The sequence below is a fragment of the Maniola hyperantus genome, chromosome 4, assembly GCF_902806685.2.
Source record: "Maniola hyperantus chromosome 4, iAphHyp1.2, whole genome shotgun sequence".
Classification (NCBI taxonomy): Eukaryota; Metazoa; Arthropoda; class Insecta; order Lepidoptera; family Nymphalidae; genus Maniola; species Maniola hyperantus.
This window is the reverse complement of record NC_048539.1, coordinates 10537159-10557330: the sequence shown is the minus strand read 5'-3', so window position 1 is coordinate 10557330 and position 20172 is coordinate 10537159. Positions and strand designations below refer to the sequence as shown.

The 20172-nt window shown below is 37.3% G+C and overlaps 1 protein-coding gene across 13 annotated transcripts in view; it reads right to left on the bottom strand.

The window, feature by feature from the left end:
• Nucleotides 1-20172, bottom strand: part of LOC117997230 (protein sickie-like) — a 304036-nt gene that overhangs the window by 76944 nt on the left and 206920 nt on the right. For all 13 annotated transcript variants that reach the window (XM_069509867.1, XM_069509857.1, XM_069509858.1 and 10 more), the window contains 3 exons: nt 17410-17513; nt 12865-12964; nt 10643-12391 (listed from right to left, as the gene is read on the bottom strand). In XM_069509867.1, coding sequence (XP_069365968.1) covers nt 10643-12391; nt 12865-12964; nt 17410-17513 — 1953 coding nt within the window. The remainder of the gene's footprint in view (nt 1-10642; nt 12392-12864; nt 12965-17409; nt 17514-20172) is intronic.

The following is a 20172-nucleotide window of genomic DNA, read 5'->3' as shown; positions in this document are numbered from 1 at the left end:
GCACTTTTATTTTTTCCTTATAGTGTTCAGTTCTTCACCTATCTGATTCAACCGAGTGAGAATTTTAAACGACTTTCCATTGAGGGATAGAGGCTTGACCTACATGTGGCTAAAAATAAATCTCTATCTGTTATTTTGTTTGCTTGTTTATCGCTGACTTCTAAAGATGAGTAAGTATCGTGTATGTTTTTACGTCAGTCTTAGTCATAACTTTTACTTAACCACTTGCATCGACTTTGCATATTATTAACTTCTAAAGCATGATTTATAGAGAATGCCAATGACCGAAGACGTGGCGTACGTACAATAAAAACAATTATCTGTCTTAGTCATCCGTCCCCGCCTGCCTTCTAATCGGAGGTCGGGTGTTCGATACCGGGCACACACCTCTAACTTTTCGGAGTTATATATGCGTTTTAATTAATTAAATAATTTAATTAATTAAAACGTTTTCCTACACCGTTAATTAATTATTTAAATTAATTAAATTAATTTAATTAATTTAATTAATTAATTAATTAACGGTGCAGGAAAACATCGTGAGGAAACCTGCATGCCTAAGAGTTATCCATAATGTTCTCAAAGATTTATGAAGTTTACCAATCTCCACATGGCCAGCGTGGTAGACTACGGCCAAAACCCTTCTCACTCTGAGAGTTGACCTGTGAGCCAGCGATGGGTTGATCATGATGATGATGATCCGTCATAGACTGTTACGAAAAGACGCCTGCACCACATCCCCTTTGTATAACTAACGCTATACCAAGTCTACGGACAAGACGTCGCCTATCAAATAAATTGATATTAGGTAATACCAGTAAACAAAGCATTACCAATTTTACATACATAAATCCTTAGACACAAGCAGAAGGCATCGTTAGTCGTAAACCCTTTTAATCCACTGTTTGTCCGTCGTCCGTACTTAAAAGCAAGTTTTAGTGTCGTAAGCCGATTTATTTTAAGCCCCTAGAAATATCTAGTTACTCTGATAGGAGCTTACAACCCAGAGTTTAAACGTCGTTTAGTTTCTGAGAAAAGTCAGAAAACATATTTAATTTCAGCAGGCAGTTCCGCCAGTGTAGAAATTATGCAAAATAAAACCAATAATTTCTCTTAACACAGCATGCAGCATTAGTAACATAATCATTTTCTTCCGTGTTACGTCTAGTGAAGCTAAGAAAAAATTAAAAATAAGTAGGTAGTAGACGTACGACTTACAGTATGCAGCTTTTCCATGCCACAAAGTTTTCAAATTATCTATTCAAAGAAAGATACGGTTACATCTAATCGGAGTTACGAGATTGGAGAGAATTTTAAATATGGTATCTACTGAAGAATGAAAACTATTCATGCTCCGAGATTCCGACATGATTAGAAAAGGTAAAGAAAGTGGGCTTCTGTAACAAATGATAAGAATGAACGTTCAAGATTATTTTTAATATTAAAAAAAAATTTAGACATATTACATACCTACTCGTATCTATAGATTGGTATCACACTGCTTTTAATTTTTTACTGGTTAGGGTGTGTTTCGACTGAAGAATAGACAAGTGGGGACATGTTAAGGAATTTTTTTTTCTTTTTTTTCTTTTTTTAATACAATAAAACTTAAAGCTAGCCTTATCTAATTACTATATAAATCATGACCGCGTGGAATGGTGCCAAGAATACTGGCTGCATTTCCGCGCTGGACAGCCAGGCTGATCCGCTGCGCAAAAAATGAGCCAGCCCCCTCTGTCACCAGTTGAGGCTATTAATCGCCCCGGTGAAATTGTCTCGTAAAAAATTTTTAGCACTAAGACTCCATGGCCCCAGGGTCTCCACGGCAAACGGCACAAAAATGTAACTCTCTATAAGAGAGGCATACTTGCGCCGCTTGCCGTTTTCAGCTGTTTCTAGGAATTTTATAAATTGATCATTATCATCGTCAACCGACGGACGTCCATAGCTGGACATAGGTCGCTTGTAAGGACTTCCACACGCCACGATCATGCGCCTCCTAAATCCAGCGGCTCACTGCGATTAGTTTGAATTCGTCATTCCACCTAGTGGTAGTTTTGCCAGCGCTGCTCTTTCCGGTGCGAGGTCGCCATTCTAGCACCTCGAGTAATTTTTATCAAGTCGTCCACGTTAGGGAACTTCAAACAAAAAGTTGAGACTTCGACGTCACTGGCAGGCGTCAAATATTAGTACATTTGACGCAGGTAGCCCTAAGGCAGCCCTAATTTTCTTTGATTTCACGTCACGATAGCCTAATATTTGACATATCGTCGATTCAGGATCAAAACGAGTGTTCCCTCACTTTAGTTCACTCTGTCAAACTTAATAATATGATTGGGCTATACTCATCTGTGTTTAGTGGAAACGCACCCATAAACCTGTCCTTAATTACACTGAATGCTGTAACACAATCGCAATAATCACAAAGTGCGTCAAGTCGAACATCCCCACCCTTGCATACGGCTGCTTTGTCATTCGAAAATATTCGCGTGTTAATGAAAACCCGGCGCCTCCAGCCCTACTAATGATGACAGATCTGAAAGGAGCTCGTAGTTCCCTTCGCCTTCTCATTATGTGAACTGAACAACTCTCATTATTCTCGTAGCGAGTTCCCCATTTTTCCCGGTTAAGACGTCTCAAATATTTTTATTGTATTATCAATATGGCTCGACGCCTTCTACATGAGTTCATAACTCCGCTCATATTATTAACAGGATAGGTATTATAACATAATATTTAACTTTTTTTATCATTTGATTATGAAAAACATGGTATGTATTACTAAAACAACAATTAATATAATAATTGGCGGGCTTTTAAACCGCGTCATACGATGTACCTATCTACGATAAGTAATTGTTGCAAAAGTTGTATGCTAAACAGAAAGCTTCCTTTATTTTATTTATTTATTTCCACACAAAAAGAAAAAACACTTACAATATTGGTTTCTTCGTGCTCGTAAGCATATTATCTATATATAAAAAATTCAAAGTCCTGACTGACTGACTGACTAACTGAAATATATATCAACGCACAGCCTAAACCACTGGTCCTAGAGACATGAAATTTTGAGGGTGTGTTCTTTGTAAAGAGTAGGTAACCACTAAGAAAGGATTTTTCGAAATTCCACCCCTAAGTGGGTTAAATAGGGGATGAAAGTTTGTATGAAAGTCCGTCATTTTTTAAGTTATTTGCATGAAAATTGGTATTTGGGTTTTCGGTCACTAATGAAGAAATACGTGTTCCAGGATTTTTGGAAATTCATCCCCCACCTCGAACCTTTCTAACCCCACCTTTTCTAAATTCCACCCGAGCGAAGCCGGGGCGGGTCTGCTAGTTGATTTTATAAAGTCTTCTATAAAGCTTCGTATTGATTTTATAAAGTCTAAAAATATATTTCCTTGTAAAGTGAGCCCTTCCACCGCTGCGCTATAATCCTAGAATCCAATTTCATAAAATTCAGTTGCGTTATATTACTAACTACTAAGTATAGTCCGCAACAGGTTGAGATTGCAGTCGGGGTATGAGGCGGGGGGTCCCGCCCGCAAGTCACCCGCGCTCGCCCACACTGGGTTAGCGCAGGGGTTGTGCGGGTGTGCGGCGCGTTCCCTCCCCGATTGCTATCTCGACCTGTCGTGTACTATAGGTACTAACTTACTAAGTATAGATAAAATAGAAGTAAGTTATCTATTGAACTAAGTAAATACTATTCATAATCGGGTTACTCGTAATTCCCACAGCAGAGTGTTTTATTGAAACATCCTGTTCTAAAACAGAAGTTATCTAAAGGTGGAACCGTTATTATCAAACTTGAATAAGGAAGTTACTTATCTACCAAGTTAAAATCGATGACCGCCTGCTTTCAACTCGAACTCAGACGGATTTCCCACTATCGCATTGTACCTACATTATACATTTCAATACCACTAAAATCTAGTCTAACACTCGTTAGTGCTTCAAGACCAAAGCCTTAGAACAGTGCGTGTTGCCAGTGATGACATATCCATACTAAGTAATATTATAAATGCGAAAGTGTCTGTCTGTATGCTGACTTTTCACAGCCCAATCGTTCAACCGAATTTGATGAAATTTGATACAGAATTAGCTTACGTCCATCCTGACGGACATAGGCTACTTTTTATTCCAGAAAATTAAAGAGTTCCCGGATGGGATTTCAAAAACCTAAATCCACGCGGACGAAGTCGCGGGCATCATCTAGTCTAGTTATTAATAAATCCGGAACATGGTCGCTCATAAGTGGCCTCATAAGAAAGCTCACAGACGAAGAGTCACTCAGCGGGCGATAGAGAGAGCTATTGCTTGGAGCTTCTCTACGAGATCAAATCAGAAATGAGGAGATCCGTATACCAGAGTACCCGACATAGCTCAACGGGTCGCGAATCTGAAATGGCAATGGGCAGGACACACTATAGTTTGAAAAACAGGTAGAAGTTGGGTTCCCAAGGTGCTGAATGGTGACTTCGCACCGGAAAGCGCAGTGTTGGAAAAGCCCTCAGTAGATGGACAGACGACATCAACGCGTCGCACGGAACCGAAAGATTCAGGCAGTGCAAGACTGTGGCGTGAGGAAGTCCTTACGAGAGACCTATGTCCAGCAGAGGACGTTTATCGGTTGATAATGATGATGATGAAATAGAGAGTAGGTGCGCTACGCTATATATATCTACTTATTATAGATGTCCAACATCTGGGTTATTATTACGACTAATATATCTATCAAAAAAAACAAAAAAATGGTAGCCTAGATATTACAATTTTTCTGTTCAACAGAAGCGTGAAGTTTCTCATTAATATTTCAGAGGGATAAAAGCTGTGACGCTGTCCTACACCAGATATTTATTACGCTTTCACAGATTTCCACTTTTTATTATGGAAATTTTCATAAGACCGAACATTTTTATGATTTCTATTTACCATACGTTTTTCGGCTATAGAACATCAAATTCGACAACGAAATGTTTATAAGTTTAACAGTCCATGTACTCGTATGTCTACTATTTGTTTGTCGGTTTATCTGTTTCCTAGAACTCCTATAAGTTGCCAAGTTTGTCGGACAAGGTGTTGTTGGTTTCGTTAAGGGTCCTGATCAACTACTACTGGTTTGTGTGTGACACCATAGGTACAAAAGGCTCAAAACTGCGATGATCCAACAGCGAGCTTTACCGCTTAGGCACCAAAACTGCGGTAAAGCTCGCATGTCGATCAAAACAAATGTATTGATTGGAAAAATAAAATTAGTTTAACTGACTGATACATAACGTATAGCTCAAACCATTTAAGTTCTAATTTTTTCACTTTATCTTGTCTAATAGTTTTTAAAAGAAACATGATTATACTAACTAATTCGATATAAAGTTTAATAACATTTTTTTTTCTCTTTATTTTTTTTTGAGGGTTGAGTCATAGCTGACTATATCAACATTTTTTCAGAATATAAATAATGTTCTGACTTCTGGTAGATACAAAACCACTTGCCGTTGTGCAAATAATAATTTTGCTACCTAAAAATAAAACAAAAAACACTTGTTTCGCGGAAGTTTTCCCAGTTTTCTATTTTCGAAAGTAGATATTTCAATTTTACGCAGTGAGAGCTAAATTTTCAACTCATTCGCACACCCTCGAAAGTTTAGTACACTATCCTAAACAGACCCTAAATGAAATAGCAAAATGGAAAATTGGAAAGGAAAACTCAACATTGTCTTAATTTACCAACAACAACGTATCTAGTCTACCTATTGAAACTGAAACTATTTTTGTCGTTAAATTTAATCGGTTTTGTGGGATAACGGTATAGCAAGAACTTCATCATCATCGTCAATCAATAGACTTCCACTGCTGGACATAGGTCTCTCATAGGGACTTCCATACATACGCCTCGTTATTGTGCCGCCATCCAGAATCCAGCGCTCCCTGCGACTCGTTTGGTGTCGCTATGAACTTAGTGGGAGATCTGCTAACGCTACGCTTTCCAGTGCGAGAACCATGGTGGTCCTAGAAGAACCAACCCCAACCACCCTATAACTTGTAAATCTGCGGAAAATTGGAGGTTACTCTGGACCTGCCAGTGTTCATGGCACAGTGACTTGGTGATTAGTCAGGTGCCTGCTACTTAGCTATTCAAAAAAAGATTTTAGTCTGACAAAATATGATTTATTAGGTAACAATGTAGCATCGAATGCCAATATAGACTTGCCATTCAATACCCATCAGTTAGCTTCTCTTACATTATTTATAGAAGTAATATTATGTGTATACTTGTAAAGCTTCCGTCAATTCACAAGACAATTATGGTAAACAAAGTATTGTATTAAACCATCCAGACATAACTCTACAATCATAAGAAGCCCTACATACGACTACATGTACCTACTGATTTGATCCCTGATATTATCCCTCGTATTATCGATAGATTGGTGCAATAATAGTAGTGTACCTAAATATAGGCTTGTTGATTGTCACTTGATTCATATCCAAGAACTAATGTTTTTGCTCGTGACTTTGTCCGCGTAGACTAAGTACACATATTTATTGAAATGTGTAGTTCACGCGGACGAAGTCTATTTCTCATCGTTCCTCTATTTTTGCTCTAGTAGGGTTTGAATTTTCAAAAATCGTTTCTTATTGGATGTCTACGTCATAATATCAATCTGCATGCCAAATTTCGTCCCGATCTGTTCAGTAGTTTGAGCTGTGCGTTGATAGATCAGTCAATCAGCTTTTCCTTTTATATCTAAGGTATTTTGATTCGGTTTTCTTTCTTTATCTACGCCACCCTGGCGACCAAAACTGTAGGTATCTGATTATTGTCCTTGTATGCGTATGTTATCCAATGCATAGGTATACATTACCTACCTACCACTATTCGGGAATCGAATTGTACTGAACTTCGGTTCTCGAGAAAGCAGTCGCTCAGCAATCCGATTTAAATAATGCAATGTAAACGCGTTTAAAATAGAATACTATCAAGACAATGTAACACAGTGAAGAAAATAATACCTATTGTCTATTTGCCAATAAGGAGTGAGTGATAAATGAGTAAAAACTAGATCACAATATATTTAAAAGATTAAAAATTATCTGACTGACATAAATATCGATGTATAGCTCAAACCGTTCGGTCTAGACCTTAGACACTTGATATATCTTTGTTACTCTTTTCTCTTTAACGTAGACCCGATCTATGGATTTTGGGACATCCTCTTTATGAATTAGAATACCTAAATCCACGTGAACGAAGTCGCGAGAAGCAAGCAGGTATTAATTACTTAGATACAATGTTAAATCATACCAAAATAATAAAGATCTTTGTGGAATTACTCTACATTCATTATTGTTGCCATAAGATAAACAAAGGTTCGAAACTAAGCAAATATTAGTCGATTTTGTGAGCATACGGCAGACCGAGCTCTTGAACAAAACAATCGAATTCATGATTCACTCTTGGCGAACCCCAACTCTTACTGACTATACACGCACATATACAAACAAAATTTTAATAGCTTAAGCTTGGGGAAGGCATTTTTATTTAATCGTTACACCCGACCTTGTTCGGGAGACATTGTTTCCTTTGGGCATGCACGTTGAAACATGCAAACTTATTTTGACTGGTTAATTCAAACACGAGGGGACTACAAATGCAGTAAAAAATTATTTCAAGATTGTAGAACAAATTGTACAAACTTTTTATTGTTTACTCACTCGTTACAGATTCGTTCGGGAGAAATTATTTTGCTATGTACTACGCACTATACTTATTATTCTTTTTAGTGGGAGTTTTCAGTCTACTACCTACATGCATGTAGATCAAGATTCTATAGACCCAGTGGTTTAAGTCTTTAATACAGATAAAAAGCCAAATTCTTAATTTCAAATTTCCAAATTTCAGCTAAATCAGTTCAGATTCCCCAGAATCATTGTAGAGTGAAGGAGTAATAAACTTTCAATTCCAAACATCCACTTTAATAATATTTGTAGGATATAGATTTAAGGTTTTAAACAACTTAATAATTCGCAGCATACTGTTTTTCTGGGCATCAAACTCTACAAGAAAACACAAACACTCTAATTTTATTATACTGAAATTACTTACAAGTATCTAATTGGATAGGAAAAACTATTCACATAGGTGGATCCGAGGAAAATGTCGATATTCTTAATTCGGAACGGATAAATATGAAGCAGACGAAATAAAACCAATTCAAATAAGAAAGTAAGTGGACGACCTTAACAATTTCAATTCAACTGAATTCGAGGCGAAAAAGGGATTTCCGCCCCTACCCATACCATAACCTTACACTTACAGATGCCGAACTAATAACCTTAGATCAATCGCCCCGAAGCCGAACGACTTTGCTGTAAATGAATTTTCTACAACGTGAAACAATGGGATGGATATCAAAAAAGATCCTTGTACCAACTAACAGTTTATAGAACTTATAATTCCTATAGGTAGCTATAGCTGTTCTTGACATGATTAGCTAAGTAATAGTTAAGGACTGGTGACCACATGTCGCAAAACATTGACATCGCGATATTCCAGATGCCGGCAAGCTAATGCCTCATGTGTAATACATATAAAAATATGATTGTTATTATTTAACTTAGTAAAATTCTTACCAATCACGTTGTTAACATCTTCAATCGAAGATAAAGTAGGTATTATATTTTCAATTCACTGTTTATATTTCGTTATAACACTGTTCGTTATAATGTTTTTGAATTTACATCTAGTAAAACATCAAGCACCGTTGTATATTTAAACGTCTACAGCAAAGCGAAGACACATAGCAAGGCAACACTGATCCTAACACTAATGTTCGCGAAATTATTGTTACAGCATTAATTTAAAAAATGTATATAGCAAACTAATTGTTTCCGAAGAATTCCCGCTTTAGATCAAGCGACACAAGGCACAGCGCATATTATTATGGTCCAATGCAACACAAAGTAACACCAACGAAGTATTCGATCAACCGCGGTTCACAGGATTCGCGAGGGGTACGATCTTTTCCCGTCAAGTCTTTGTTAAGCGCGGTCCAGATCAGCGGCGCCAGCTGTGATCGGCGAGTTCGAGCGTGCGTCTGGCGACGGGACGATCGATGCCGGTAACAGATTTACATTTTCCGTAGAGAAAATCGGGAAAGTTTGTCACGTGCGTATCGAAGCGCGGGCGGTACGGCGCGCCCGCACGCCCGTAGTGCGCGGCGCCGAGTGCCGCCCGCCCTACCCGCACTGCCGCTGCCGTCGGACCGGCAGAGCACAACTCCGCACAAAAGACTTCCTTGTCCATTTACATAATCACTTAAACCGATACTAGTAAAATCGACATCGTCTTGTTTGAAGACTGCCACCATCATTTAATTAATTGAGATCGTTTCTTTAACATTTCGTCTAACGTGAACAATCTCTTCGTTTCCGATTTCGGGACATGTACTTAGTTTTAGAAATGAATAAATTGTAGTTGGACTGCAAATATAAACACTTATAGCAGTTATAGCATTAAAGCGATATTTATAAAATTGTTCAAAAAGCGTAAACTGTGTTTCCTCGCGGAGGAAGTAGAGTTTTATGCCGTGCTCGGTAAGGTCCCGAATGGTGCGATACTGTTGGGGGTGGTTAGGGTCGTGGCGTGGTAAATAGTTGCGCGGGGAGCGGTGTGAGACGTAGGAGTATCGATTTTGGCCACCTCACCCTCTCCCCTAGCGATGCGACAGTGTGAGTGCGCCATACGAGTCCTCATTGGGAGAACGTCGGTACACCACGGCTGCTCTAATACTAACAAACCATCCACACAATACCGCAAGTTTGTGAAATTAGACCAATTGTTTGATGTCTCTTGCGGCAGCTTTTGATTTAAGATTATCTACCTACTCATTTCTCTATTTTGAATTAGTTTGGAATTTTTTTTTGAATGATCGTCATTATGACAAATAAAATTCACATAATAATTCCTATACTTAAATTATTATAATCATAACATCAAATACATCTTACCGATACCCAAATCGCAATAGAGTAAGATAAAGTTTAGGACACATTATGCATGGAGACATTGGGGCATTAGGGATGTTAAAACTTTACAAGGTGTGAGAGGGCGGGCCGACCACTTGTGGATTGTGAAATACAATGTTTTAAATAACGGATATTGATCCAACATATTTGCTTACAAAGCATTAGCCTTTTGTACGTGAGAAAGTATTGTTTTTTCGTAAGTTAATAGTTTTAAATCTATAATATAAAAATGAATCACTAAATGTGTTGCTCATCGCAAATCTCGAGAACAGCTGAACCGATTTCGCTAATTCTTTTTTTATAATATTCCTTGAAGTACGAGGATGGTTCTTACGAAAAGAAAAATTTAATTCAACCTCCCCCTCAGTTTTCTAAACTCCACCCAAGCGAAGCCGGGGCGGATCAGCTAGTCTATAATATAAAAATGAATCACTAAATGTGTTGCTCATCGCAAAACTCAAGAACCGCTGAACCGATTTCGCTAATTCTTTTTTAATAATATTCCTTGAAGTAAGTTCTTCCGGAGAGAAATTTTTTAAAAATTTGAATCGACTGTTAGGCGGTACGAAGTTCGCCGGGGCAGCTAGTTAAGAAATAAAATAAAACTCACCTTTCGTCCAGCTGGAACTGCGATGGCTGCTGATAGTTTATTCTTCTTCCATATAGAGAAGCACCACCTTCTGACATATAACCATCCATTATATCATTATTTCGCCCACAATCCATCTCGTTTACGTTTATCCTTCTCAGGCAATCACCATCTGACATATAGCCAGAGGCGATATCAAGGTCGCAATAGTCGGGGTTAGAAAAACCGGGACCGTAATTCATACGCTCACGCAATCCCATGTTTTCCCGACCGAAATTTGCTTTGACGGTGTTTGCGTGATGTGGATATCCAGGAATGTTTTTTTGTGCTAAACCAGTAGTTCGCATTGGTAAAGTTAAATGACTGTTATACCCTCGCAATAAAGGCCTCATAGGTAATACATTCATCAATGGATTTTCATCATCTCCAAGAGAATTATCTCGACAGTGTGTAGGAGTACTCGAGCGACTATCGTTTTTGTCATATTCTGTTAATGTTTTATTCAGATCAAATATTGGCCTAGGACCAGGTCTGTCGAGCAATCTTTTCTGGGCTGCTTCTTTTTCTGATATTTCAGCTTCATTTATGACATCATTAATGTACGTCGTATTCATATCTAATCTTCTATTAGTTGCCATATTACTACTTTTGGATATTTCTGAACCCGATTCACTAGATGGTCGGTATATGACACTTCCGTCACTGGAATTTGATTGCTGTCCAGTCGTGCTGTGAGTGGAATTTGAATGAGAACTTTCTGACATTTGAGACGTAGGGTTTTGATTACCCGAGTTAGAAACAGGCATCGGAGAAACTGCTAGCGTTTGTTTCTGTGACACTTCTTTACTCAAGTTAGATTGTTCTCTAGAAAATGGAAGAGCGCTTACATTGTTTGTAGAATTTAAACTAGAATTACTTTGTATTGGACTTAATTGACTGTTTGTGCTTTTATGTATGATGTTATGTCTCTCATCTTTTGATATCTTCGATGTTCCCTTTACTGCAGCAGTTGGCTTAGGAATTCCAGTGTGATTTTGTAATGGTAGAGTTGGTACACTTGACGGTGAGGGAGACTGCGATTGATTGGATTGGTTTTTTGTATTTTCATAGGTCTTAAAGTCCATACTATTTTCTGTTCGTTGATCGTTAAGCTTCATTTGACTTCCAGACACTTTGACCATTTTCGACTCAATTTTTGATTTAGAACTTCTACAATGATCATCGAATTGATTTAATTTTGTATTACTAGCAGTTTTGGGTGCCGATAGTTTAGTATCTCGGGCTGGTAATTTAGGACTATTTCTTGATTTTTCATTGCTATTTGACTTAGCGTTTGATTTACTTAAGTTTGAGGAGGATTCTTTAACTACTTTTGAACTAACTAATTTTTTCACATTTTTACTTGATTTATCTTTAGATAAAGTATCATTCTGTTGTCTTATACTCTTAGGTCCTATTAGATTAGATGATTTGATATGCGTATTTGTGGCATTCGCAGATTCATTTAGGCTTAAGCTAGAATCAGATCTCTCACTTTTAGCAGAAGAGAAACCACTCGAGGAACTAGTGCGTTTTGATACTGCAGTACTTTTACTACTTTGCTTCTCATTACTAATTTTATCTTTATTAAAAAGTTTTAATTTATCTAGCATGGACTGTTTCGTTGGTGTTCCATTCTGACTATTTGTGTTTTGAGAATGTTGTTGAGGTTGAGCTAAGGTGGAGGGTATTTTACTGCCAGGTGCAAGTAACGATGAGTTGGGCCGAGATCTGAAACAATATAATACGTTCGATTATTTTTTTACCACTAAAACGTAAGATACGTTTTAGCCTAATTTACCCTAAAAAAATAAGCATAGTTCGTTCGGTATCTAAAACTATGATCAATCATTGCAAGGATTAATTACTAAGCCGAAGTAGCCTGTAGTATCATATCACAGAACTGAAGGCCGTTGGGGCAGAAGTGTTCTGGGGTGGAAACCGTGTACCAGTTAAACACCGTATAGGACGACCTCCAGCCCGTTATATTGACGACCCAGGAAATGGGTGGATGAGGAAGACTGTGGCGATGACATGTGTGGTGGCGCACTTTCCAAAATTAAACCTTTCCAAAAGTGATCGCATACAGTTTTATGGATGAATGGATTCTATCGATGAATGAATGGATGGATTTTATGGATGGTTGCATGAGTAATTCAATTCTTGACTTGAATTTTTACGCTACAATAGTAAATAATACGAACCCTGATGATGAGTTTGGCGCTCGTGGTATAAAACTGACAGCACCTTGACCAAGTGGACTTGTTGATCGACTAGAACTTGCTGACAGACCGCTCTTGCCCCCTGGAACCAAATAAATGATAAAAATTTAAATCCCTCCATTAGACGCAAGGTCTTATAGGTTATCACGAGTTAAATAATATTTATCATTACCCTGTCAATTTTGAAGATAAGTATGATCAAATATTTTCAATACAACACGGGTGGCCCTCACCGTGGTCCCTAAGTACTAATAGCAAGGCACAGTAAAAGTTAGTATGTTATCATTACCAATTATTCTGAACCCTTGTACCCTATGCCCCTTTCCAATTTATCAATGCGAGCGTCAGTGGTCAGCTGACTATAGAGGGCCTTCTAAAATTGGTTGTCCATATTGATCCACACAATGTCGAAAAAGTAATAATAATTGACGTCATGCATATGAACACGGTTCATACGACCCCCAATATGGTACATTAGAAAGACAATGCGGTCGAGCCATAAATTATTCTGTTATTGATTTTCATCAGTCCCTATATCATTTGCATTAACTTTAAATAAGGGTTACTGAGAAATTCAATGTTTTTATCTCAATGCTTTAATTCTGTTCCTATTATATGCCTTTTCCCACGAACCTAATACCTACCTAAATTAAAACTATGGCACCACTGTCTAATTAGATATTTATTTCTACTACTTTATTCGTTTTTATCACACATTATTATTTGTATATTTGAAAGCATAATATTTATATTACAACTGGTATAAACAAAAAGATTGGGCGTTAAAGATATTTACGATTAAATGCTCAATTATTTTAAACCGTAATGCTGTATGCATAAGGTTAATTTTATTGAAACATTACTGGACATTACTGGACTATCACTACTTGTACAAAGTGCTTATTGAGAATGCGAGTTGCAGAAGGAAGTCCTGCGTCATCAGAACGATCTCAATCAAGAGACCAGCATCCGTTCTTTATTCGCCGATCCATCACTTTAACATCACGGGTCACCCACTAGTGTATGCCTATAATTTATCTAGCGTTGCTAGGTGTGTTCCTGTAGGCACTTATATCAATATGAATGCACTTTTTACTTAACTTTTGTTTGCGTAATTTTATTTGTTAGGGCCAACACATATAGCCGAAGTGGAGTGGAGTCTTTTTGACAGCTTTGGTTTGAATAACATCGACCATAAAAATAATATGCTTTACTAGTTTACCACTTATAATATTATGTTGAATGTCGTTTGCAGGTCATAAAACTACAGCGTCTTTTTTCGCTTACAAGACCTATATAATATATATTTATAAAAGCCTAGGCCTTGGTCTTAGTGAAATTTTGATTTACTGGATTGGTTGGTTGTCAAAAACGGTAAACCAATTTTATGGTCGACTTATACACGGTTACATATACGGCACGGTACATGTACGACAGACGGATTATATCAGAGTGAATAGGCATCTTCTAGGTAAACGCGTCCCATCTTAGGCCACATCATCACTTCCCATCAGGTGTGATTGTGGTCAAGCATAATGAATAAAAAAAAAAAAAAAAAATAGGGTTACAAATTGAAATAGGTAAGTATACCTACTATGAAAAGAGAACATGGAGGACGCATGCTGCGCTGGGCACCCGCCGGCACCACCGACAAAGTAAATAAAGCTTGGTTTAAGTAGGTAGTTATCAAGAAAAATTACGTGTCTTAACTCCGCTGGTGTGCGTTGCGCCGTATACTTGGGTACCTTTGACATGGTCGCCAATTTAATGTGACAGCCTATAAATTATGTTTTATAATTTGACTGCTTTAAAGTTTAAAGTAATTAGTCAATATAACTTTAACTAGATCAATTTAAGGCAATCGCAACTATGGACTCTACCAATGTTATATATATAAACAAAAGTTGTTTTAAATAACCCCTTAGGTACCCCAAGGTACCTTTGCTTTTAAACCGCTAATGTAAATTGAGGAAATGTGATACTAATTGTGCGTAACTCTCCATAATAATTACTTGTTAATGAGTAAGAAATTTGTCTGGAGAAAGCGATGAATCAGCACGGGGCATCTTGAGCTTGATGACCTAAAATTCCAACGCCACTATAATCATTTCAATTTAACTTTTGACCAACACAAGTTATGAGGAGTAGTTAAAATCACCCAAAAACTTTTATTTTTTTATTTTTCGGTAGTAAACAAAACTTTTCAAATCTATTGGCGATTATTTATCAAAAGTGAAACGTATTTCTAATGATACCACTTTCTTACTTTTATTTTCTATGTTACACTATCGGTAATAGGCATTAAAGTTTATTAGCACTGTTTTAATTAATTTTAATTAAGTTAATAAGTTAGCTTTTTAAATTAATCAACAGAAGAGTGCCCTCTTCGAGAAGTGCACATTAACTGACGATGCATCTGCCTGGTGAGGCATCAACTCAGCACACGATCGTTTGAACGCTAAACGAATCCTAAGATTATTTTCATTCAGTGACTCGTGAGAGTCATAACAAGTGACTGTGATCATAATTTTATTGACAAGTGTCAATTTATTTTAATGGATATATCCTATTGATATTATGTACGTGAAAGTTTTACGAAAAACAATAAGTCGACGGTACTATACAATTTTCGCGTCATATATGTAGTCGCGTGAAAGCTTTTTTATCGCTGTTTGATAATAATTTGTTAATTAAGCGTATCGGCCTACGTAATATCTAATAGTTATACTCTATAGTACCCACAGAGTTTTATTTTGGTATACAGAATTTTCTTTAGGTATAATATACATGCAAGGAAAAGTGTTCAGTTTAATATTTATAGAAGTCGCTGCAAGTAGGTATAACGACTGAAAGTTTGAACGCTACCCTTGGGTTATAGGTAGTCTTCGGATTTACTCTTCGGTTACCACTACATTTATGGCCGGCGATAAATGGATGATGTTCTCCACTTATCTGGATAAGCGGAAAAGTGAATAAAGCTTTAGGTATGTTGTTCCTCTCGATCTCGTTTTCAGTTCGAGTGATCTCTACGGAGTGCCGGTCTTCGACTAATAAATTGAAGTCTAGGATTGCAATGCTTTTATTTGTTATACCTACCGTAAACGGAGTGGTAGCGTTTACGGTTATTTTATTGCACATTTTTTCGGTGAGTTGTCACGTCCAGCCATGGACGTCTGTCGGTTGACAACGACGACGATGTGATGGATTCTCACCTCCCCTTGTAAGTACCTATATCTATAGTACGCGACAGGTCGAGATGGCAATCGAGGAGTGAACGCCTCGCACAGCCCCTGCGCTAACCCGGTCCGGGCGAGCGCGGGTGACGAACGGTTGTGCGGAGCGTTCCCTCGCCTCATATCCCGTTTGCCATCTCAACCTGTCGCGGACTGTACCTACCTAGCGCCATATTTGGACTATGGAAGAGACCTTATAATATCTGAGCCACGTCTTCGCTTACGACACTTCTATATAAAGCACACCCTTTATAAACCAAGCTTACAGGTTCTATATTATAGGCTGATGACATGTCCCACCGCTTTTTTCCACTGGTGGGTCTAAGGCACTGTAAAGTTAGTCATTGATATTTCGCTTATATGAGGAGTTAGCTAGCCTGGCGTTCAGAGCGTATTAAGAATTCCACGCTCCCGCTAGTGCTTTATTGATCAGTACATTCATTCGTATCAACTTCAACTATCTGCAGTTTCAACAATGCTGACTGCATAATTTCAATCAAGAATTTAAAAATTCAATATTTTCGAACAGAAAGCTTACAAGGAGGCATTAATCTAAACATTGTACAGCTGTATGCCCTATATCTATTTGATAATGTTACACGTGTTAGCTACAAGCACTATTATTGCAAGTCTGTTTGTACCCAAGCCCCATTTGTCACGGCACGCAATGAGCTTTGTGAATCATGTTGTATTACTTAGGTGTCTACGTGTCTAACTACATATTGAAATATTAAAATTTAAAATATATAGAGATTGAGTAGGGCTCGCTGCTCTTGTTTTGTTCAAGTTCGACTACTTATCAAAGTTTTTAATCTTCTTCAACTCTCTTCGTTTTGAGCTTCTAATTTAATCCACCCAACTTTTTACTGTCCTTGACTCATTGCAACAGAGGTCGAGTCTTCTTGTACGTACTTAAGCGCTAGAAATTTGAGTTCTGGAAGTTTTTGGCGTGATATTAACTCAACATTAGAAAGTAAGTAGGTATGTTATTATTACTGAGTACCTACCTATAGTATTCGTTTTTTTATTATAAGTGTTAAGAATTCTCGTAAACGATCAGAGCATCCTCTGTTTAAGTTTAACTTACACAAGTTGTATCTAAATTCTAAAGTACAAATGTTAAATATGAGCACTCTATTTTTGAATAAGTTGTAAAACTGCCAATAGATATAGTTTCATAAGAGCTGGGGTATTTATAATATATGTAATCTAAGTATGTTTATTTGAAATGGGTATAATACGAATTTAATTAAGTAAAGGTAAAATGATTAATTTAATGAAAAACTTTTCTTACCATGCACTGGGGTAGCAGGAAGCGGTCGTTTGTCCGGTGGCGCTCTCCGTACCGCCGCGGCCGACGCCGGCAGAGGTATCGATGTCTGCAGCACTGACACCTGCCTGTGAACAAGACGAATGCCTTATTATTTCTGTTACCCTAGTAGGAGCTAGCTACCTATCACAACATGTCCTAATAAGGAGCTCCGCTAGCTTACATTGTAATGTCATCAGACAGCTCGACAGTCCTAATATTTATCATCTTTTTACCCAAGTTTCCATGTTGGCAATGGAGAGAAGAATAAATCCCACAACAGCATTATACTTTCAACCTATCAGTTGTTTTGTGACTGGCAACCATTATGGCCTTATGGATGAGATAGTTTTAGATACCTCGCTTATTACATTAAAGTTTTCTGTACCAATTTTAAAAATAAATAATTTCAATTCTGAATTGTGAAGGTCGATTCCGGAAACCCTGCATCAATCATTATTACAATCGCAATAGTTGTGATTGGCTGAATTTATGCTAGTTTTGTTGCAACAATGCATTGTAGCTAATAGTCAGCGAGGCGAGCGTCTACCAATCAGAGGTGAATGCGATCGTGACATTGTAGCTGTCATTCTACCGTAATCGAGCCGCTGGAATAGTACCTAATACAATACAATCGAGGCAAATTACCAATCATCATCATCATCATCATCGACCCATCGCCAGCTCACTACTATTCCACTCGAAACTCGCAATTTGTGAGCCCCTTAGAAACAGCTGGAAGGTAGTACTGGGTATTTCTTAATAAGAATTAGGCATCGCAGAAGAGTCGCAACATTTAATTTTAGCTTTTCAAAACCTACCACATAGGTCAGGTCAGACTCCTCTTCAAAATTCCCTACAGGTTCTTGGGCTATAAGTGAGCTTTCATATAAACTATTGATGTCTGAGAAGTTTTGGACATTTTCCTAAGATAAAGTCGAAAACTTATAGTCTTAAATCAAAAGTAAAATATAGCAAGTTACAAACCTAAAAGCTTTGTTATAGTTGCTTTTTTATTAAATTAGGAATAGCGCCATCGCCATTTTTATGAATTATAGAATACCTAGGTACTCTATACCTACTTGTAAATAATTAGATTGCAATACCTAATAAGATTGCAAAAACTATACAATTTGAAAGTGGAAATGGCAATATTGAAGTTGAGATCAATTTAAAGGTAGGTAGGTACTTACTTGAAAAGCTTCGTAAATAAATTGAATGAAAATAAAAACATGTAAAATTTTATTTATTTAGGACTAGCTGATGCCCGCAACTTCGTCCCCTGAATTCCTGAAACCTGAATTCACGCAATTCAGGTTTTTAAAATCCCATGGGAACTCTTTGATTTTCCGAGATAAAAAGGAGTCTACCTATGTTACTTTAACTATAATATTCATGCAAAAAATCACACCGATCCGTTGCTCCATTGCGTCGTGATTGAAGGACAAACCAATAAACCAATGCGAACATGGTGTATGGGTAATGATCTTACTCACTAGTTTAAACGCTAAAATATAGGAAATCGAACAGCTTGAAATTAAATTTCTTTTTAGTGTTCTACACCTAATTTCAGTTCATAGCAATGTCGTCATGTTGCAAAGTTCGACACGTTCACAATCCGTCAGGTGCAGAAGGTGTAGAATACTGCGTTTGCGCTTTTTCCTACCTAATGTTGCTACTACTCACAAGATGTCGCTACTTAATCAATAAGCTTTCATTGTATCAGCACAAACTTTTTTTCATTCCAAAAGTACGAAAATCAAACCTACAAAATAAAATCTGTGTAGTCGCATCTATCTATCTATCGTATTTAATTTTTATAAGTTTAAAAATATGTTTTTAAACTGTTTATGATACGATTTCAACATTTCGGCACTTACTACGCTCTGCGGTCTAAAAGGTTTATTCTTTCTCTAATTAATTCATTGTGGATAATGCAATACGGAATAATTATACCTATTATTACTTTTTTATTTTATAGAATATAATACCTATTAGGCATGTTTGATTAGTTGTCTTATAATATTCCCCTTTTCCCTCCTAGCTAGCTATAGATAGATATATGTAGATACAGAAAAATTTTGTACAGAGATTGGTAGCTCGCGTTTCTGAGACGGACATCAAGTAGGTAGGTAGATACTTTTATCCAGGAAAATAAGAGTTTGCACCAGATTATTATTAACTAAATTCACGCCGATGAAGTCGCGGGCATCATATAGTATTTAATTTTATTATTGAGAAAGTAGGTAGGTAGGCACTCAATGTATAAGTATTACTTAATATAATACCTAACTAAAGACTATAATCTATAATCTCTAGTGATAACATTTTATATGATGTTTTGTTATGATTTAGGTATATGATAACAAAACTTAATGGGCCCGTGATCGTGGGAGTTAACTAATATTTTTCTTCACTTACGATTGTTTTCACCAAGTCCATTTGTGATCAAAGGTTTGTATCGCATAATAAGGGCAATTTCAAATAATGGGCTATGTCATTTTGACATGCTTTGTGTAAGATAGGTACCTACAACATGCGTGCGGGTGGAGTAGATAATGTTGTGGGGTGTGCCTATAATTTTAAGTAGTTATACGCAGTAGCGTGCAGGTCATAGAGGCATAAATGCACTGCTTACCCCAGTTGTAAGCTCAATGCATATTTTTCATTATGACCTGCCAGTAAACAGGTTCCTACCTAACTAATGCCTACCCTAGCTTCAAACTCCGTGCACGCCACTGGTTATAC